This window comes from Triturus cristatus, chromosome 4_1 (genome assembly GCF_964204655.1).
Source record: "Triturus cristatus chromosome 4_1, aTriCri1.1, whole genome shotgun sequence".
NCBI classification, from domain to species: Eukaryota; Metazoa; Chordata; class Amphibia; order Caudata; family Salamandridae; genus Triturus; species Triturus cristatus.
In genome coordinates this window covers 263052999-263076294 of record NC_140585.1, presented here as the reverse complement: position 1 = coordinate 263076294, position 23296 = coordinate 263052999, and the positions used below count along the sequence as shown (strand labels likewise).

Here is a 23296-nt window from a genome sequence, read left to right as displayed (position 1 = left end):
GCAGTCTCCTCCACATTGCTTGAGACTGACAGCACCAACTGTGTGTCGTCTGTGTAAGAGACGACAGAAAATCCAGATTGCCGTATAATTGAAGCAAGAGGAGCCACATATACATTAAATAACGTAGGGCTAAGAGACGAGCCCTGAGGCACCCCACAAGGCAGTTTAAAAAGCTTGGATGAGAAGGCTCCCAATTCAACGGAGAAGGTTCTGTTGGCAAGATAGGACAGTAACAGTGAGAGGGCAGAATCTTAGATCTCCAACTCCGCAAGTCTACCGGCTAATATTTTGTGGTTCACCGTATCAAAGGCTGTCGATAGGTCTCCCTTTGTTGATGTTTTCCCTATCTTTCTCTTCCTCTTGCTGTCTCAATTTTCTGTCTTTCACTCTCTTTTGCACTGGGTCTAGGTTTGATGATGAAAAATAGCTCCCAGTCCTAAATGTCAGTGTTGATCCCCACCATGTGCAACACTCCAGGGCTTTCGAGGCGACTAGTTCCTCTACTCCTTTGGGGCTTTGGACTCATTACTATCCAACTCAGTAAGCAGCATGAAAACCCCTGCTGAGGCTGGGGGTCCATGTACACTCCCAAAGTATTTTCTGAACCCAGCCCTGCATAGTTACTGTCAAGAGGGAAATCATCTCACAGTCAGAATTACTGGAAGGGGTGCACGTTTCATGCAAAATTTAGATTTATTTCTGATTTTTGGGGGTAACAGTGCACGGACAGAGGTATACAGGACTTTCTTTTCTGACACACCTTATATGGTTTGTCAGAAAAGAAATGGGATGGAAGAAAAGCCCTTCCATCCCAGCACTCAGATTCACAAACACCCTAGCTCATGTTCCTCTTCAAACCATCCAACTGGCCTCCGTTCATGTCTTGATTCAGCTCCGTCCTATCTGAGATTGTCCAGATAGATTTAAAAAGAAATCCATGTCTGCATGCATGCCTCCAGATAAAGCCTTGCTGCGACCCAGCCAATAGTCTGTGTCTATGCCCTAATCCATGTCTATGTATCCTAGCTCCATTACTTGCAATGCCAAGCTTTAAGCATCTATCTTATCGCCTTCAGTATCACCTTTTTTAAGATCACTATCATCCCAGAAAAATTCATTGCCATTAATGACTTTACAAAAATCTTCATGCCTTACAAACTGTCCCCCTTTCTATTGGCAGGAACATTTGCACTTCGTGACCGAGATTTCTCAAGAAGAGATTTTCATCCTCGACCCAGAAGTGCTGGAGGCACCATCGGAAGTTACCCCACCAGGAATGCCTGATTTGGTGATGGAACAGGCTTCAGGGTGAGCTTTGGTGATGTCCCTACCAGTGACTTCGGGTTGACATGGTTAAAGTAGCAGGGTTACAATTTGGGTAGTGAAATTATGACTGAGAGACACTGTATGCATCTGTTTTGTTTACATTATCAGGCATTACAGGTTTAGATGTAGTATATTAGATTCACTGGAAAAAACTAAGATTTTGCAATATACAAGATTTTGGATGCACTGTCATGATGACACAACACAGTATTAAGAATTTGAATATAATCTTCTCTGTCCACCACAAAGCTTATGTTCATAAGTGACAAATGTAGAATGTAAGCAGTACAAAGCTACATGTGCGACAGCAATGGACAAACATTCTAATAAAAAGGAAGGAAAAGTGAGGGAGTAAAGGAAAGCTCCTAGAGGAAGAGAAGAAGATAGAATACACCACACCTTGTTCCTTAACAAAAGTGAAAAAAACAAGGAAGAGAAATAAAGGATAAAACCATTGTAATAATAATAATGAGATTTATAAAGCATATAGCTACTTCTTGCGAAGTGTACCAGCTCTAGGTTTCTGATTCCAGAAAAATAATGTTTCCCTTCCTGCTGGATAGGTCTCAACCAGATCCAAGGAGCCATGTTTTTAGTTTTTTTCCTAAAAGAGTTTCAGATGGAGCTTTCCGAATAACAACAGGTAGCGAGTTCCACTTTTTTGGCGCAAGATGGCTAAAGAAACTGCCTCCTATTCTGGCGCTTTTAAAATTTTGGGTTAACAGTACACTTTGCTTCAGCTCATCTTAAGTTCCTAGACAGAACCTAAGGTTTCACCATCGACTGGAGATAAGATGAGTCTAGAGAGGAAACAGCTTTGTAGCAGTAGCAGAGAGCTTTACAAGTAACTGTTTACCTCACTGACGGCCAATGCAGTTTTTCAGCGCCGTACTACTAGAGGCATGCTTGGGTAGCCTGACCAGTGCCCGAGCCACAGCTTTCTAGATCTGCTGAAGCATACTCAGACAGGACTGGGATACATCCAAGTAGATAACATTGTAGTAGTCCAGCCTGAATATAACCAGGGCCTGGACTACAGTTTTTTGGGAAGATTAAGGAAAGAGATGGAGAATTTTCTCCTAGGATCTCAGCATCCCAAAACATTTCCCTGCGAGGGTAGTAATCTGGGAATCGAAGGAGAGTTTTTCATCAAACCAGATGGTAAGACAAAGCTATACAATATACATTGGAAAGAGTTTCACACACAATCCTTGAGCATAATAGACTGATACCTAATTCTTCCCAGGTGCGTGACTGGGCTGGCTATTAATCCCCATTGTAAACTGTCACCAACACCTATGTTACTACTCCCTCTGCAAGCATTCTGTATTTCTTCCACACTGGAATCCAGTCTAGCTTGTCATTCAGTGGCAATTTTCTCTGGGAATGAATCTTGAGCATCTGAGTCCCTAAGTTCACATCCCGTGCCCCATCTAACATTGCACATGCCTTCACCCGGGATCACCAAACTTAAGGGGTTAACCTTTATGACCTTAACTGGCATCTCCTTGAAATCAGGCACACCAAAAATGTTCTTGCAATCATGCTTATCCTTCACCAGTTCTAGCCTTTAGCTACCTTCTTGGCTACTGCTTTAATTTCAAATATTTCATATCCTTTCTCCCCAGACCTCTTTTTGAACCACCATGTTCAAAGGTTAGATGTGTGATCCCTTCCCTTAAGTAACATGGAGGTTCTGACCTCTGTGTTGCTGTGCAAAGTTATGGTGTACCGCCTCAATATTGAGTAGGGAAAATCTTGGGACCTTATTATTGTACACAGAATATAGAAGAACAAAATATCAAAAGGTAAGTATGTATAGATTTTTTAGCTCCAACTCCACATATATGTGGTGAGACAATATATATATATATATTCACTGAAAAAACCATAGGTTTCACACATGTTATAGTTAGCTGGACATTTTACTGATAAAAAACCAATGAAATTCCCCCGTTATAGTTACTGCAGGCAACTATAACTCACGCGACCGCAATCCTCTGCTGATGCTAATACTGTATTTAGACACTTATTTGCCCATGTCTTCTTCCATAAAATTTTAGCTTTACATATATTACAAATATTTTTTTTTCATAAAGACACATATGTCATCAGCAGAAGATTGCGGTCGCGTGAGTTATAGTTGCCTGCAGTAACTATAACGGGGGAATTTCATTGGTTTTTTATCAGTAAAATGTCCAGCTAACTATAACATGTGTGAAACCTATGGTTTTTTCAGTGAATTTGCAAGGTTTTTTAAATGCTAAGTTACTTTACGCCATTCTTGGCGTGCGCGCCCAGTTAACGCAGTTCGTTCCGTGCGCGCGGTGCGCTTTGCGCACCGCGCGCCCACTTTACGCAGTTAGTGCCGTGCACGCACAGTGGTCACGCGGTGCGCTGCGCGCACCGCGTGCCCACGTTAAGCGGGATGGGCCATGTACGCACGATGCGCTTCGCGCACCGTGTGCACATGGGGGACATATTTTGCGCATCTTTGTGAAATGTATTCTTCGGGCACCATTTGCACACGGGGTGGGGAGAATGTGGATAGTTTTTTTTTTTTTATAATTTTTTACCGTGCGCGTACGGTAAGCGTAATCGGCGATTTTCCGAAAATAGTAGGTAATATATATATACATATATAGATATATATATATAAAAAAATATATATATATATGTGTATATATATATATATTCACTTAAAAAACCATAGGTTTCACACATGTTATAGTTAGGTGGATATTTCACTCGTAAAAAACCAATGAAATTCCCCCGTTATAGTTAGTTCAGATAACTATAACTCGCGCGCCCGCAATCCTACTCATGACGTCACATATTACATCACTCATGACATGGTCAGTGGCATCACTCATGACATCACTGATGACATCATCCTTGTGATAGAGTGGCGGTCGCACAAGTTATAGTTATCTGAACTTACTATAACGGGGGAATTTCATTGTTTTTTTACGAGTGAAATATCCACCTAACTATAACATGTGTGAAACCTATGGTTTTTTAAGTGAATTTGCAAGGTTTTTTAAATGCTAATTCCTAACTATAACGTGTGTGAAACCTATGGTTTTTTCAGTGAATTTGTACGTTTTTTTAAATGCTAAGTCATGTATGTATTATTTTTTTTTATATATTTATTTGACAATAAACTACGTATTAAATTTTTTTTTTTTTGATGGCTTTTCACCGTGCGCGCACCCCGCGATTTTTTTAAAAAAAAATTACATTTTTTTTTCTGCCTTCGGGGTCCTTCAGGGACCCCCTGACAAAGGCTAGGGGATCAGCAACTCTCTACCCTGCCCCCTTTTCACGTTCGCCACCTTCCTTTTTCACTCTCGCACTGAAAACAAACAAAATGGCGGCCGACACTTCCTGATTTCGACCGATTCGAATGTTGACTGACATGTAACCACCAATCAGAATTACGCTCGCGCACGTTAGGGTGCGCGCACGGTGCGCGCACGGTGCGCGGCTATAGATATGTATGTGCTTTTAACTGCAATTTTCTCAGGAACTACTGAACAGATTGACACCATATATCCAAAAGGCACATCCCTGACCTGAGGACTACCTCTCTGCCAAATTTCAAGTAATTCTGTTCAGCCGTTCGGGCTGTACCTTCGACTAAAGGTCCTATAAGAAAATGCATGGGGAAAACGTGTTTTGGGACCCCCCTTTTTTCTCGGCCCCCGCTTGACGAATCCCCCCGAGACTTTCAGGGTAGGAGCTGAGCGGAGCGCCCCATTAGTTTTGAAAAATTTGCGAAGATTCGTCAACCGGCGCCAAAGTTATTCAAAATAGAATTTTGACCGCCAGTAGATAATATATATATATATATATAGATGCAGAGTTAAGAATGGTAAAACTATACTTCCTCTATATGCACTTATCTTTCTATATTTTGGTCTTTGACATTTTGTGTACGATATTACGATGCCATAATATTCTTAGACTTGATATTTCATGGTACAATCCAAACTGATGAAATACCGCCAGAGGTTCTCTCAAAGAAATTTCTTCCAATCTAATCCGTTGGGCCAAAACTCTACTCACTTTAAGGACTCAGTTAAAGCATTCTACTAACCATTGACATGGGGATCATACAAGGCTGTGGTCATGTGCTTAACCCCACACAAGAACTCTGTCATCTTATGTGAAACTAATTGGAAACCATTACCAATGTTTCACAGTACACTTCTCTCATGAAACCTTCCATAAAAATCTCAGTGGCTTTGTCAGTGGTGATGTGACTAGCAAATTTAACTTTGGCCCACTTTAAATGGTAATCCACCCAAAACCAAAGCATACTATGAGTCACAAGGTAGCTGATGGAAAGGTTCAGAAATTTCAAAACACAAACTTTTCGCTTGCTTACGTAAGCCAAGTCACACGGGTTAATAGGGCAGACTAGGTCTTTAACATTCTAAGCCCTCCCTCAACCACTTAAATGCAGCTTTGTCAATACCCATACCATCAAAAACATTCTTTATAACCTTTTCATGAAAGACATTATAGGATGCCACTCATGGACAATTTACAAAATCTTGTTTTTATTGATATTGGTGGCACACACTTCCCAACGTAAAAATTAGATCCCTTCAACTTCCATCTCATGGCAAACACTCTAAAATGGAATGGCATCATATAACAAACATTTTTGAGGCTACCACATCCAACTTACTATTTTCCACATCACCAGGCACTTTAGAAAAGTAAGGAAGCCTTGATAAACAATCCGCTGTTATATTTTTCTCGCTAAGCATGTATTCCACTTGGAAACAGTACTTCTGTAACCTTGACGACAATCTTGTAATGTGTGCCGTTAAATTTCACCACCATCAGGAGATAAAATCCCCACAAGAAATTTGGGATCTGATCTCAGGACAAACTGGTTCCCGCAAATATAGATTTTTAAATGTTAAACAGCCCATACACCTGCCAGCAACTCTTTCAGTCACTGTGCACCTGCTGTCCATGCCACTCAACATTCTTCCTCTCTTGTTTGTCTGCCCCCTGCGACACACAGGTCCCACTACATACATGCTGTCATCCATTGTCACAACCAAGTGACGCAGAATAGTTTCAATGTGAGAGCCTGGGCAATCTCCAATTTGGTCTGCTTAAAAGCTTTTTGATATTTTTCAGACCAATATTTCTCCTTTCATCCTATCATGTTTCCTCAATGGTTCTGTCATTTCTGTGAAGTTATTTAAAATGTGCTTTCATATTCTCATGGTCCTGACAAAAATCGCAATTTCTCCATGTTATCTGAGGCAGGAACCCTTAGGATTGTGCCTACCTGTGATTTCTTAGACACTATGCCATTACTTGATAGTTTATTCTGCTTTCTTGTGGAATTGCTTGTTTGTTTCTTCTTTCAATGTCAAACCATTCTCAAACAACCTCCTCTGTACTTCCTTGATGTGAATCTTTTTTGCCCTTTAAGAACATCAAGTCATCGCCTTGGAAACACTTGACAAATATGTCCGCATCTTTAGAAATCAGGTACATGGCTCTCTAGAAAAGAGAGGCCACTCTGGCCAATGCAAAGGCATTTTTCTGAACTGGAACAACCCCTGTGGCATAAGAAGGGCAATGAGAGGTTTGAAATTTGGCGACAACACAATTTGGTGGTATGCAGATCACAGGTTCAATGTGGAAAATATAGTTGCACCTTCCAGAGGGGCTACTATCTCAAGTTCTGTAGTAGGTGAGTAGTAATTGCAATAGTGCAATAAAATGCTCTCAAATCTAGACAGATTCTTAACGAGCTATCCACCTTCCTGGCTAGGACTCTGGGATGGCACCCATTCAGATGACACTTCCTCCTCGATATTTCTCCCCTTTGCTAATTACTCTAACATTTCCTTCAATGTGACCCTCACACTAATTGGTACCCCATTACCTTTGGTTTTCTCAGATTAGGGCTTTTCTTTAAATTGATTCTATGAGCAAATCCTTTAAGCATTCTTGTCTAATCAGAAAAGACTTCCTAACATTCTCTCTGACTCGAAACAGTGTAAGAATATAGTTTTTCATCTGTCTATATGCATCTTGTTGGCCTTGATGGCTTCCATGCAAGTCATGAAGTCTTTCTTCACCTACTCCATAGAGCAGGAGGATTGGATTGCATAAAAGAGGTGGATCAAACTATGTGTAATTCTTAACATTACACCCTGCCAGCCAAACAAATGAAAAGAAAGCTCCCAGCCACTCAAATAGTATAATAATATAATCCTTATGGAAAGATATGACTCCTGTCTTTTTTGCATACCATAGGTTTATAACATATCCAAGCAGAGAATAAGAGGAATACTGTTTACATGAACAATGTGCTGTAACGTGACTGAAAAAAATGTTTATAAGTACAACAAAGCAGGGGTGGCTCCTCCGTTAATGGTGGAAGAGCATCGTCCCACTGCTGATAGCAAGCAGAGGCAAAAGTGAGAAATAAAGTAATAATAAAACAACCTTATCATTTTTTTTTTACTGAGCCAGAGCTCAGCTCGGCATGAGTCACAGTGGAGTTGTGCTCATGACGAGCTGATCTCGTCATAACGGCCGCGGCCCGCCCACGCGCGATTAATTCCCCGCCTGTGCTGGAGAATTAATCAGTGGGCGGGGTCGTGACAAGCTCAGCTCGTCATGAGCACAGCTCCACTGTGAGTATAGCCACTGTGAGTATAGTTTTGCCGCGGCTCCCCCCCCCCCGCACCGTGGGGGAATTACCCCCGCAGGGAAGGTGTTAATTTAGTAGGCTGGGATGCACACAGGAGAGCTTCTTGGGAAAGGTAGCCTATATTTGGCTTTTATCGATCTTAAGACCGCGTTTGACCTGAAACCTCGTGCCAAGCTCTGGCAGGTGTTGTCCGACCTGGGTTTTCCATCTTTGATCCTTGATATTACCAAGCGTCTCCACGAGGGGAACTACGCTAAAATTAGGTGGGGCAATCAGGGCCAACTGACAGAAAGGGTGGCAGTGAATAGGGGAGTACGCCAGGGTTGCGTGCTGGCTCCAACTTTGTTTTCTCTCTTTATAAATGGGGTGGTTGACCATTTGAGAGAGGATCCATCTGATGCCCCAACCCTGGCAGGGGAGAAATCTCCTACTCTCCTCTTCGCTGATGACACCCTTCTGATGTCTAAAAGTCCAAGTGGTCTGCAAAAACTGCTCGATAGGTTTAGCAAGTTTTGCGATGCACGGGGTTTAGTGATAAGTACCACCAAAACAAAACTAATGACACTATCCCCATCCAAACGTTTCAGGAATGGGATCACACTCAATGGCACGCCACTAGATATTGTAGATTCCTTTGATTACTTGGGCATTAGGATCAACTATAAGATGAAATGGAACAGCCATCTAGCGAAAATGCTCCTTAACCATAAGAGGGTGGCGGGGGCAATTTTAAGAGAGCAGCGACTTTCCCTTAGTAGACCAGTTGTTCCGGCCCTTGTGGTCTACGACGGGGAGGCTTTACCCTCAGCACTATACGGGCGGAGCTATGGGGGTTTGAGAATATCAGTGACCTGGAGAGATCCGAGAATCATTTCTACAGAGGACTGGTTTCTCTACCATCTTCTACCCCCTTGATACCGCTTCGTGGTGACCTGGGTAAACGCTCTATCAAGGACATAGTAAGATTGCACCCGTTGCTCTTCTGGGTTCGCTTGAGACGCACCCCTGAACTGGCCAGCTATGCTGCTGCCTTGAATGAGATTATCAACTTAGATACAGGCAACAAGATAAAATGGATCTGCAATCTAAAACAGCTGGCCATAGAAATCGGTTTTGGGGAGGCATGGGCCAGCCAGATTCCACCCGCAAAGCAAATTATTAAAAAAGCTTATTGGGACTGGGTGAAGGGAGAGGAAGACATCCCAATCGAGGGATCCTTACTGATCAGTTCCAGGAGCACAAGCCTGACATTAAAACTGAGCAGTATCTCGACTTTATACAATCCCCACGAGGTAGAACACTCTACATGAAGCTCAGGTTAGGAATCCTCACGCTCAATGCCTTGGTGGTGGGCTGGAAAAAACAGAGCGCAACACCTGCCAACTGCCCCGGGTGTTGTGCCCCCAATTAATCCATCTCCCATTTCCTCTTTGCGTGCCCGGCTTATAGGGAGGCAAGGAGGAAATGGCTTAGCCCAATCTGCAGAAATTTGGGGGTTTTGGATTTTAGGGTGGCGTTGCGCTCTATTCTAACTGATACCTCTTCCCTTGACATGGTTTGTGGGGTAGCTAAATTTTTCGCGTGTGCCTGGTTGACGTGTACCAAATTGTTGAGTCCTAATTAGAGTTAGGCCTTTAGAGTGACATGTGTATTTTGCTCTGTCAAATCAGGAAGTGATTTTTATGTTCTTTTTATCTGTATATACTCCTTTTTTTTTTATTCTATTTTTATATTGTCACATGCTGTATAATGATGGACTTTTATTGATTATTGATGAATTAATTATGTTCGTACTTTTATGATATTTTTATATCGAATAAAGTGTGTTATACAATACACAGGAGAGCTACTTATGAGTAGCTGGAGAGCTCCCAGTGACTCGCGAGCAACTCGTTGGAAAAGGCTGATCTAAACTGTGCCTAAAGAGTGCGTTGTGTTGTATTGTAGAACTGTAAACTTGGCCTAAGGATTGTATTGTGTTTGTATTGTAGAATGTAAACAGCGCTTTGTGTCTCTTATTGGGCCACTTTAAGTACTAAGGTTAAAATCAGGAGTAGGGAAAATATTTGCCCGAAGCCTGAAACATGCAAATTTAGTCTTGTTTTCCACCTGCGGAGCAGAATTAAGGGTGCTCCTCTGCTCCACAAGGAGAAACGGAAGAAACCCCAACGCATTTGATTTTATGAGCAGCCCATATGTTTACCTGAATGAAAGTTACATTAAGTTACTTAACCCTGTTTGGCTTCTGACAGTGCTCAGGAAAGAAAATTCCTCGGCGGGCAAGCATTTGTCCAGCGTCTTTCTGCAGAGCCCTCTCCATGCACAGGCTTTGCTGCAGTGACAGAGGCCAGACGGCGTCATTAATTTAAGTAATTAGCTATGATGTTGCAGCCTTTGCCACTACTAGATAGCAAAAGAATTCCGTTTCTCAATGCGCAGGATGTGCAAATCCTGTGCTGCCGGGCATTCTGCTTGCATTTCGTTCTTTGTTTAAATTAATTTAAGGCAGATGTAAAACCAGCAGGAACAAGCGGGATTTTCCGAAGTTTCCATCCGCATACCACAGATTAAAAAAATGAATTTGCTCAGAGTTTAAAAAAAAAAGGATTTACCCTCTGCTCGTTAAAATGCATGCATCGCTCCCCTGATCCTCTCCTCAGTCTGTTTGGGCTGATAAGTTTATCTGGCAAAACTGCATTCGAGAAGTACCATCACCGCATGGACACAGTCTTATCCCGGGCAGTTGTACCTGCCAGCTTCAAGAGCTCAGCTTCAGAATGGGCCTTTGGCTCAACTGATCAGTAAATTTGCAAGCAATTCCTATCTTCGAACTGATATCCTTGTACACATTTCTCCAGGTAATACTTGCAGAGATTTGCATGTGGAGAGTCCCTGAATACTTGCTCAGTATGTGCATTTTGGAAACTGTCCGGCCCTTTCACCTCTAGCCGTGCACGGCAAGAACAGAACACTCTATAATCTGTATTTGTCTGTGTTCCATGCAGCTCTCCTCTCATTGCTTCACTTCTCCTCTCCCATGTTTGCCTCTTCGTTTATTTTTATTGTGGATATTTATAAAAGGTCGATCTAGTCCAGGAGTGTTACTTTTAGTAGCACCATCTATGCGTCCCTCTATTATCCCGTTCACGCCCAGTGCACCTTGAGACAAGTAGGCCTTTGCACACGAATCCAAGCGACAGGTAGATAGTTTCAAGTGCAAATGTATTCCTCATAAAGGAGTCCATTCGTCCATCCTCAACGACTGCTGCCAGGATTCATCTGCCTCACAGTCCTTCTACATTCCACATGACATCAGATCATTCCACTACCATGGCTACCCACACATAACAGGTTTCAATATATAGAAGTACATGCCACACACCTGTCACTGTCCAGGCTGCCCTGGGACGTAAGCGGAGTCTTAGAAATCAAAATCTGGAGCCCCCCTTCGGCTGCGTGTAATATTAGGTTCCAAGTGATCGTGCAGCGTAAGCGCACCCGGTCCTGACCTGTAGCACACTTGCTGTTCCAGACCAGACAGTGCAAGCTTCATTCCTGATCTGCATGATGTACCTTCCTATTCCACAGCTTATACCCACAGACATCTCTACCAATGTACTTTCATCTGGAGTGGAGAAGTGTCGCTCAATGAGTGGAGAAGTGTGGCTCAATGATTAGAGCGGCAGACCCTGATACAGCGGTCTAGCCCTTGGACCAGGGTTCAATTCCCCGCCTCGGCCGGTCTTGGGCTCAAAAATTCCACGGACATGATAATTCTCGCCTCGGTGCTTATTCCAATCATGGAGTCCCACTCTGCAACTCTGGGCAATAGCTTGCTTAATCTCCACAACGGCCCCCACAACGCTAAAGGATGCCTGGCCTCCACCTTGGGGGTGCCCAGGAGTGGACGCCTCACAGGGAAAGCCAGGATGGGTTCCACAGCGGTATTCGTACAAGCACCTTGAGACCCTTGCGGGTGAGTAGTGCGCTATACAAGTATCAATTTTTACATCTTAGCCTGCATCAATTCCTGCCCTTCCATTTCTACACTTTGGTCAACATAAAGGTGAGCTGAGGTTACTCATCTTTACAAACAGCACTCAAGCTATGTAAGTACTTCAGCCCACACACTGTCAGTGAACCCCAGCCCAGATCTGCAACATCCTTTGCTAATCCCATAGAGGTCTAGCTGCAGCTCTACCAGTGCACCTCAGTTGTGACCTGTAGCCGATGCTACTCACTGCTACCACATGAGGCCTACACAAAGCTAGATCAATACATCTCAGAACAGGTCTGTGGCATTTAATATCATTCTCACTTTGAGACACACCCACCTCTCTTTTAGCGCTCTGATAGCGCCAAGAACACCCTGCTAACCAATGCACCTGAAACATCCCATGGAGAAATCCGTCCTCCTATCCCAATCTCGAACTTTTATAGATCCCAGTTGTGCCAGTCGGGGACCAACACATGGCACCATCAGTGGCCATCAGTCTCGCACATTATGCGTTGCACTGCCATACTTGGGCCCAGGCTGAGCTCCAATGATGCCAGATAGGACAGCTTGCAGCACCCCACATCCCGCCCCCAGAGGTTTCAATGCTGTGGCCTACGCTCATCTCGACCATGCACCCCACTTCGCACCTGCAACACTGCTGATTTTGAAGCACTGGAAACACCTGCAGCATCTGTGCATTTAAAGCAGTGACAGCATATCCAGGTTTGCAGCAAACCATGCAATTCTGGCAGTGCACCCCACACAGTCTCACTGTGCCACAGTAAAATTAATGTATAACATCCTGGTATTTCTGTAGCGGAACCCTCAGAGAGCTCGGGCAATACAGGACTATTCTAAGCATTTTATAATAATCTTTGTGTAAGAATTCTGCAATGCAACGATCACTGTTTACACTGTGTTTCGACAAAACACTCCTGGCGCTATCCAACTCTCAGCATTGGTAACCTTCCTTTTAGTTTCTATGCCATGTCTGGCCTTGCAGTGCTGCGACTGGACTTCTTTTGGCCAGTCTATACTTTTGGACCCCTTTGGCCAATGTCTGCTCCGATAACAGGCCTTTTCCACCTCTCTCTGGCAGGTTCAGACATAGATAATGCAGCCCTTGCACATATAGGGCCTATTTACGGAGTAATTTTGAAGTATGTAAAGTAGTACTCCTGTAGCACGTTTTAGGTACTCTTACATACCTTTATGAATTGCTTCCAAAACATCTAAAATGGGAAATGGGACTACAATGAGTACAAATAAAAAGGACTATAAATGGAAAGGATGTCGAGTTTAGGTCCTATTCGAAGAGCCGGCAAATCTAAAATAACTGTAGGTGGATCCTTTTAACCTACACCAATATTATTCTACAGTTCACATCCTACACATGCTCCGCGAGATCTTCAGGTGGTTCCCAGTCAATACCAGAAGGACCGTCATGCAGGCCCTCATCAGCAGCGTGCTGGACTACGGGGAACACACTCTACGTAGGAATCACTGCACGCCTCCTGAAGAGACTACAGGTAATACAAAACTCCGAGGCAAGACTCATACTCGACCTCCCCAAATGGACCCACATCACCCCCCACCTCAAGAAGCTACACTGGGTCCTGATCCTGGAGAGATGCCAGTTCAAGATGCTCATCTACGCATACCACGCCGTGCACAACGAAGGACCAGCATACATCAACAAACGGATGAATCTTCAACCAACTCACCAGACACCTACGATCCACCTCCCTCTTCCTCGCAGACATCCCCCGATCCTCCATGGCAACAGCAGAGGACGCTCCTTCTCACACCTGGTGGTCCAAGCTTGGCAAAACCTTCCTCTGTACCTCAGGCTCACCTCATCTCTCCTGCAATTGAGGAAAGGACTCAAAACCTGGCTGTTCAAATGAACACCACGAAGCAGCTGGCAACTCTAGCGCCTCAAAACCCTCACGGATGATTTGTCACACTATATAAATCCCTGATTGAGTTCCTTGCTTCCACACTGATGCATATATATTCCTGTCTTATGTACCTGTAATGCTTTACGTTACTGTACAATAATAGCCAGTGCTTGTTTTATTCACCCTGCTGCCAAAGTTTGAGTTATCGGGGGTCAACAACTGCCAGTAATTTGGCTACTAGATCATTTATGGCGTTTTTCTCTGGCAGCAGCACAGATAGGAGCAAGGCAGTGATTCGTGCACGTTGATTTTTAGTTCTGCCTTGATTGTGCATTCATTAGGGGACCTATTGGCATAGTCAATGCTTTTACTCACCAGCAGCAGAGAGCAAGCCCTGTGCCTGGCTATCAGAGTAAGGGGCTGGCTCTATTCTAATGTATGTCCATAGGAGCGGAGTTCTGTCAAGCTGGCAGGTGGCGGCCGTAGTGTTGTATTTAGACTTTTGTGACTGAGCTAAGTCTCCCGTTGATGTTTACTTTGTTTCTAGACGTTTGTGACTGAGCTCTATCTCTTTAGACGTCTGTAACCGAGCTCTGTCTCTCGACGGTGTCCCATTTGTCTCAAACGTCACGACTACTTTCTTTGTCTTTAAACGTCTGCGACTGAGCTGTGTCTCGATGTCTATGTTGAGTAGCAGCCACTGGGTGGCACTGTTGCACTATTTATGCCTTCATCCTTCTGTCCATTGTGAGTGGAGCTCCGGGCATGCCTAGCGTGACTTGATTTAGCGGACAGGGGATTCGCACTATTAAGCTCAGCCGTGCCCAGGATTTGATTGATATGGACTTCTGTACGTTGGTGCTTGAGCTGCGGTTTATGGGACGTGCAGAGCCCTGATCGCCCTCCAGGCCCTCTGCATGCCCGCAAACGCGTTGGCGGGAGCGCCATAAAATACTGGAGGAGCGCAGTAAAACACGCCATGATTCCTGGCCTGTTCCCGCTCTTATCCAATCAAAGCCGCCCCAGCTCCCGCGAACACGGCGCCGCTCGAGGGGCGGCAGATGCCCGCAGCTCCAGTGCCGCGGCTGCGGAACATTTTAATTGTGAACATCTGCGGCGGGAGCGGGCTGGAAACGCAGTTAATTCGCGCACAGCCGTCCAGCGTCAGAAGGTGCCCTCTGCTCGCCTCTGTTAATAGCCCCCCATGAAGACGGGCAGGAGATCGGCCTCCGGCCCAGTCCACAAGCATCCACCTAGGACCCCACTCCTTCCAGACCCACAAAATGTAATTGAACATGCATAGGATTGGGCTCGTTAAGACTGTTGCGAGGGCCGCCTGCGCTGGTGTGGACCCCCTGGTGTTCGCGCCGCCGCTGCAGTAATGGACACAACACCAGGTTCTCGTGTCGGCGCGTGACTGCCTCTCAGGCCGCGCCCCTTTATTATTTATAGACAGGCGTACGCCACGAACGTGGCGTACGCATTGCGTAATCACCCGGCGCGCTCTAGCGTTAAACGCTAGAGCGCTAATTGTAACATCCCTCCCCAACTTGGACAACAAAATAAACTAAAGTCCATAATAGTCACTCACTTGCGTGGCAGGCAAAGTCTTTAAGGCGGCTGCTGGGTGTAGGATTCGCTCTCAGACCATACCTGGCAGTGGCACGAGTGCTGGAACAGGGTGGGTGGTTGTTCGGGGCCTCACCTTCCGTGGGGGTATGATGGTTCTGCTCTGGGGCGCTGCAGGCCCCACTGGACGTCAGTCCTGGTCCCAACTCTGGGGTTGAGATCTCTTCCTCCGCTCCGTCCAGTCCCCTCGGGTCGCGGTCGGTGGCCTCCGGAATGCGTTTGAACCACGAGATGTTCCTTGTGGTCGACTCCGCCCCTCTTTCTGCTGTGACCATTGTACCCCGCCTCTGTGCCACAGTCCAGCTGCCTGGTTCATACCGGGGTCTGAACTTTCCTCCTGGCCTTCTGTCCTTCACGAGGACGTTGTCCCCTGGTCTGATGTCGCGGTCTTGACTGCCTCTGGCTCGGCTTACTTGTCGGTTGCGGTGTGCTCGTCTTTGGAAGACCTCCTCCGTTTCGAACGGTGGGGGCGCCCACCCTGGGGCTGTGGGTAGCCCATCGCGGCGGGGCCCATTGAGCATAAGAGACCACGGGGCTTGTTTGGTGGAGCAGTGGGGCGTGCTCCGATATTCTCCCAGGAATCGCTGGATTTCCCTCTCGGGGTCTAGTTGCTCTACTCCGGCTATTCGGATGACTTTATTCAGGGTCCTCATGAAACGCTCTACTTCTCCGTTGGCCTGTGGCCACTGGGGAGTGATTCGCCGATGTTGTACTCCTTGACGCTGAAGGAACTCCCGGAACTCATGACCCTGGAAGGGTGGCCCATTGTCACTCTGCCGCCCGAACATGGCAAATATTTTCTCCAGCGCTGGTCCCACGAACATGAAGGCTGTAGACGGCAGAATTTCCACCAGGGGATACTTCGAGAAGTTGTCCATGACCACTAGCGACACTTTTCCGTTTGGGAGGCTCCCGAAGTCTATACTGATCTTGTCCCACGGGTATTTTCCTGGTTCCTCTGTCACGATGGGGGCCGGAGGTTCCGGGCCGCTCGTCACCTGACACGCGGCACAGCTTCTTACCACTTCGTCCACCATGCCGTCTAGCCCCGGGAACCATATCTTCGCCCTCATCCGCGTCTTCATCTTCTCCGTCCCTTGGTGGCCTTCGTGAGCAATTGCCGTGGCCTGACGGCGTAGTGCAGCGGGCATGACGATCCTAGACCCTCGCAGGACGACACCATCACGGGTCATGCTTAGTTCATTCCGCACTCGCCACATCTGCTGCAGGTCCTTCTTGTCCTCATCTGCCCACGAGTTGGCGGTGTGCAGGAAATCAACCCAGGACCCTTTCTGAAGAGCTCCCCGTGTCCTTGCCAGCACGGCGTCGTGCTCCCCAGCACGTATGATTTCTTGGATTGTCAGGATCCGCGGGCACGTTAGAGCAGCTAGGAGGTCGATGTGTGCCTCGGTCTCTTCTTCTTCTTCCTTCCCGCCCGAAGATGTCACCTCCTTCTCCGGGTGTCGTGACAGAAAGTCTGCCGGGTTCTTCGCACCTGGCCGGTATGTCACCTCCATCTGGTATTGCTGTAGGCCAATGGCCCACCTCTCGATCCTCGGGGGGGGGGTGGGGTGCTGTCCCTTTGAATAGGGGCACCAAAGGCTGGTGGTCTGTCACCACAGTAAACGGGTGTCCGCAGACATATAGGTGGAAATGCCGGCAACCCCATCGGATGGCTAGTGCCTCGCGTTCAATCTGAGAATACCGCTGTTCAGTCGGGGTGAGCGCCTTGCTGGCGTATGCCAGGGTGGCCCACGTTCCTGGCTCTTGCTCTTGCGTAAGGACCGCGCCCAGTCCCACCGGGCTGGCGTCGACAAGCAGTTCTGTTTTCCTGGTCGGATCAAAGTATACCAGGGTGGCCTGGTCCAGGAGCGTGGTCTTGATCGCATTGAAGGCGTCTTCTTCCTCTTGCCCCCAGCGCCATAGGGCCTCTGCTTTCGTGAGGCGTCGGAGAGGTTCCGCCGTGGTGGCCAGGTTCGGGATGAACCGCCCACAGTACGTGGCCATCCCGAGAAAGCTGCTGACTTCCGACGCCGAAGTTGGTGGTGGGGCGTTCTTGATGGCCTGTGATTTTCTTGGATCTACTTGAATGCCATGGTTGGTAAACGTGTATCCGAAGAACTCGATGCTTTGTTGGAAGAACTGGCACTTCTCCTTGTGCAACGTGACTCCAAACTCCCTCAGCCTCTTCAATGTGGACCGGACTCGTCGGTAGTGTTCATCCACGGTTGTGGCGTGTATCAGTATGTCATCACTGACGTTTAGCACTCCCGGTAGCCCCTGCAAGATGTCTCTAATGGTGTTCTGAAATATTTCGGCTGCTGAAGAAATGCCAAAGTTGAGGCGTCGGTATCTGCGTAGCCCCAGGTGCGTGCTGAATGTGGTAATATACCTGCTCTCTTCGTCCAGCGTTAGTTGGTGGTACCCCGCGTTGAGGTCTAGTTTGGAGAACCACCGTGCTCCGTTAAGGTCTGCGATTATGTCATCCATCGTGGGTGTGATGTGCCTCTCCCTTTTGATGGCCTTGTTGGGCAGCCTCATGTCGATGCACACTCGAATCTTGCCTGGTTGCCGGGGTTTTTCCGCTATCACCATGGGTGATACCCAGGGGGTGGGTCCGGTTACTGTCTCTATGACCCCTTGCTCTTCCAGCCTCTTCAGCTCTTCCTCTACCAACGGGCGTAGGTGGAAGGGAATCCTCCTGTGCTTCAGCGCTGTGGGGGTGACCGACCGGTCAATGTGGAGCTTGACTGGTGGTCGTCGGATGTTCCCCAGACCAGTGAACAGCTCTGGAAACTGGTCCAGCAGGGTAGTTGTCTGGGATTCTTGTACCTTCTGGAGGAATGCGATCAGCCCCAGGTCTTCTGCTGCGTGCCCGCTGAGGAGGGTGTCGGCCTCTTGGTTGATTACATGTATGTCAATCGTTATCTCTGCGTCATCTGACTTCACCGGCACCGTCATCTTTCCTGCCAACGGCAGGGGTGTGTCGCTCCCGTAGGCATAAATTTGAGCTTTTGATCGTCGGAGTTCCGGCTTGGATCGGAGGCGATTGTATTGTTGCACTCCCATTACGGTGACTGACGCCCCTGTGTCGATTACTGCGTTTATCCGGGACCCGGCGACTAGGATGTCGCACCTCGGTTGTGGCCTCCTCGAACTCTTGAGGGCCCTGGTGAATGAGATCAGGTATGTCTCCCCTTCGTCATCATCGGACTCCGTTGCGTTTTCCTGCAGGGCCTGTGCTTGCTTGCCCCTTGGGTTGGTGGGAGAGGACAGCGACAGCTGGGATAGTTGTCTCACCATGGCCTTCTCCGGCCTCTTTCCTCTCCGGTCGCGTTGCGTGGCGCGTTTGCGACAAACAGACGCAAAGTGGTTCATCACGCCGCAGTTGTCACACACCTTTCCTTTCGCGGGGCACGGTCTGCCTCCGTGCTCATCATACCCGCAGTACCCGCACGGGGCTGCCGGCTTCTTTGCCGCCGGCCGGCGGGAAGCTCCACGCGACTGTATTGCGTCGGCCCGCTCTGTCTTGACTGTCACTCCTGATCCGGCGCTTCTTGTGAGCGCCATCTCCATCTCCTCCGCGCGGGCGTCGGATAGGTCATGGGACCGTGCCAGCACCAGAATGTCGGCCATCGGGATGTTCGGTTGGCGGAGGATGAGTGTCCGCAGCTTTTTGCTGCGTATTCCGCATATTATCTGGGCCCTGATCTCCTCCTTGGCTCTATCGCCCACGAGGTGTGTGTCTGCCAGCACCCTCAGTCGAGCGTGGAATGCGTCCACCGACTCCCCTTCCTTTTGTCTCGCTTGGCGCAATTTGAAATGTTCAAAGTCTGGGTTCAGCTGGGGGTCGAAATGCGCATTGAGGGCTCTCACTGCCGCATCATAGTCGTCCGCGTTCCCTGTGTTGGGGAGGTTCTTGAAAAGGAGATAGACTTCTTCCCCTGCGTAGTGAAGTAATAGGGATCTTTTCACGGTGCCATCCGTTTCTCTGGTGCCCGCAAAGTAGTTGTCGAGCCGGCCAATCCACGTTTGCCAGCGTGGGGCGGCTGTGGCAGGGTCAGCAGCTTCACTAAACGGCGGCAGAACGCCGGACGCGGGGTGCAGTGGCACTGCCTGGGCGGGGCGCTCATCATCCCCCATGGCTCTCTGGGGCACAGCACAGCAGGCGGGACGGCAGCAGGCAGAGGAGTCTGCAGTGGCAGGAGATGCCCACTCTTGGTGGTGATGGAGGGCGGCAGGGTTCAGCCCGGGTGCAGCAGGCAGCTGGGGCAGAGGGCTTCAAGGCCCAGCCAGGACGCAGCAGGGACACAGAGGGCTACAGTTCAATGGCAGGGATGTTCGTCTGCCAGGATGGGCTGTGTTTGGTGCATACGTGCACTCACCGGTGATTAAATAGGCCCAGCTGCACTCTGCCTGCATGAGATCGAGCTTGATCCGTCTGGTCGGCCTTTCAGGAGCACGTGCGCGCGCGCGGGACTGCCGCGGAGCGCGTCGATCAGCTGGGGCACATGTGGTGTACCATCCCACCCTCGTCGCCAGTGTTGCGAGGGCCGCCTGCGCTGGTGTGGACCCCCTGGTGTTCGCGCCGCCGCTGCAGTAATGGACACAACACTAGGTTCTCGTGTCGGCGCGTGACTGCCTCTCAGGCCGCGCCCCTTTATTATTTATAGACAGGCGTACGCCACGAACGTGGCGTACGCATTGCGTAATCACCCGGCGCGCTCTAGCGTTAAACGCTAGAGCGCTAATTGTAACAAAGACGACGATTGACAAGTCCACCTCACATGAGGCCACGGGGTCTCCCAGCAGTACTCGGATACTCCTCACGGGTACGAAGCCCACCCATGCCCTGATGATTTCGTATCTCACGTCTGGGCTGATTCTGAGAAGTGGGCATGCGCGACTGCCTCCTTCAGGGAAGTGCGTTCCCGTGACCCACATCCACAACCTGGACCCCCAAACCCAGGGCAAGTGTTGACTTCTAGCCATCCTGCGCCATGCCAATAACCAGATCTATCAACCTACCCTGCTGTCTCATTCCCTTTAGCTGTGCAAATTGACCCAGCAAACAAGCGCTGGGTTGAAACAGCAGGTTGGAGCAGATTCACACGAATCGGGATGTCATGTTAGGTGGGTGGTCATTAAATGTGCATTTGAAATTGCAAAGCGGGGACCCTGGAGCTTTCTGTATAGCTTCACGGAGTCGTCCACATCATCCGTATGTGTAAGTGCCACTGACAGGATCTTAGCCTAGACGTGAATCTGCCAAGGATCCATCTGCGAGGACATCAACAGTGTCCTGGTCATCTAAAATCCTCTTTTCCAATAGTAAGGAGCCATATGTACCAGCTGAGGTAGTGACACGCCCTGTGCATGGTTGCAGAACAGCCCCATTGTCAATGACATAAGCCGTACGTCATTCATAAGAGATTTCTACTTGGGTCCTTTTCCAGGAACTAGAGCTGGGCACACAAATAATAAAGCTTCAGGTTGTGAACTCCCAGATCACTCAGGTGCACAGGTAGCCTTTGTTCAGAGACACGGTCCGCCTTCTCTCATGCTATGCGGAAGCCTTCCAATTGCTTAAAAAGGACCCCTAATGGCCACTGTGTGTTTCTGAAAAAATGGAGCAGACACCTTAACTCTACCCCTGCTGTTTGCGGCTAGATATGCTCTCTGGGTAGAGTTTCTCTGTCTGTGCGCAGTGCAGCCTTGCTCTTGCTGGCAGCAGCCGCCCTCCCCTCCCTCTTGATTGAGGTGCGATCCAGAGGCCCCCATTTTGGTCCAATGGGACATCGCCCATAATTACTAAAAACCAAAGATGGACTACAACGCCCCCTCCCACCCCAAATTGACCAGAGATACAAGACAAATAAACACCCTTGACCTTACCTCAGGAATCTTGCGACAGCTTTGACACCCGAACAAGGAGGAAACAGTGACTCTCATGGCTTATCACAACAAAGCTATGACCCACAAAATGGAAGCCGGAGCTCCCATGAAACGAAAGGGGCAAAAAAACAAAACTCTTATGAAAGCTACATCAAATAACTAAATAAAGGGAGGAGGAAACGTAGTTTAGTTGACAGAGATGGGGACTAAACCCCTCAAACATTCTGGCCAAACTTGACACTGAAAAGAAAAGGACTAAAACCATGGCTTTTGATGTCCCTAAGACCAATGCATTCTGGAGCAAGTTCATGGAAATCAATGAGAGAGCTCTCATTAAAACAACGGGTAACTCAAGACCGGCCTCGCACTTCGCTGATCCGATACCCTGCACCTTAATAAAATAGATCCATGCTCTCCTCACCCTCTGTAAGATGCAGTTGATTAACTCATCGCTGGCCCAAGGCGAAGTTAGAAACTGAATATGGGACAGGTCACGCCACTGCTAAAACAACTGAGGGCCAACCCGCAAACTCTGATCAGCTTTTGCCCTGTTACTAATCTTTCTTTCCTTTTGAAAATCCTGGAACACTATATTGCAACTCAACATAAACAATACATCGAAGACCGCAACCTACTAGACCGTCTTGATTTGGGCTTTAGAGCTGGTGGTAGCATAGACATAGCTATTCTCCTCATCACGACAACATTCTACGTCTACTGAACAAGAGAGATTCTTGCCTACTCATCCTCACAAACTATCCATGGCATTCAACATAGTCACACCATCCACCACAAGGGGAATGGGTAAAAGTGGAACAGTCCTAAGCTGCTTCTCCTCATACTCGGAAAACCCATCCCAACAAGTGAAACTGAACACGCTTCCAGCAGATCCAGCGCCTGTAGCCCAGGGGGTTCCTCCAAGCTCCATCGTTTCAACAGATCGTTCACCCTATAACTGGAACCTCTGACCACAGTCCTGAAACACTCCTCTCATTTCATATTAATGCAGATGATGCACAGATGTATCATCATAAACCAGTTTCTAAAGGACATCTAAGCCTGGCCTCCAAGCATCAGAAGCTAAACATGATGAAGGTGGAGTTCCTCCTTAACCCCCTCCCCTCAAAACTTGACCCCGGTCAACACTGGTTGGACCTACTAAATGTACTACTAGACTGCAAACCCAAAATTATTGAACACACTAATTCTCCAGGGATCAGTCAAGACAAGAATCTCAAACTACAGGCACACGTAAATGCCATGACAAAGAGTGCCCCGGCTCCCTACAGACTGCTCAGAAATATCAACCGCTTCATTCCGGAAGCGGATTTGAAAGCGGTAGTACCTTCTCCGGTGCTGCTCACAGGGATGTATAACACTAACCTAGCGCCAATGAAGGCCAACCTTAATACTGCAGTGAGGCGAGTCTCTGAAGTGAGATGTTTTGGAAAAAATAACTCAGGTGCTTACCACCCCTAACTGACTCCCAATAGAAGTTAGAAGCATTTTCAGAGTGGCCTGTGTTACCCACAAAGCGTTGCTGTCTGGCACCCTGAAGTAGCCGGCACCCATTCTGGGGGCAGCGGATCTGTGCATAGCACTGAGTCCATGCTCCTCCACCACCTAGTAAAGAAACAAAGACTCGTCTCTCATTCCTTCTCACGGAGTGCACCCAGAATATGTAACTTGAACACATCAGAGATTCCTCATTCGAAACATTCAAGAAGGACTTGAAACTCTTACTGATCCTGAAATGCCAACTAGGTTCCCTACCCCTGCAAACTTTGATTCTATGTAACAGAATCTGCTAAGAAATTCTTGTGTATCCTTTTTTTGTAATGTTCCAATTGATGT

At 47.7% G+C, this 23296-nt stretch overlaps 1 protein-coding gene across 6 annotated transcripts in view; it reads left to right on the top strand.

Moving 5' to 3' along the window:
* Positions 1-23296, top strand: part of DGKI (diacylglycerol kinase iota) — a 1070690-nt gene that overhangs the window by 851380 nt on the left and 196014 nt on the right. For all 6 annotated transcript variants that reach the window (XM_085652009.1, XM_085652006.1, XM_085652004.1 and 3 more), the window contains one exon: positions 1181-1308. In XM_085652009.1, coding sequence (XP_085508135.1) covers positions 1181-1308 — 128 coding nt within the window. The remainder of the gene's footprint in view (positions 1-1180; positions 1309-23296) is intronic.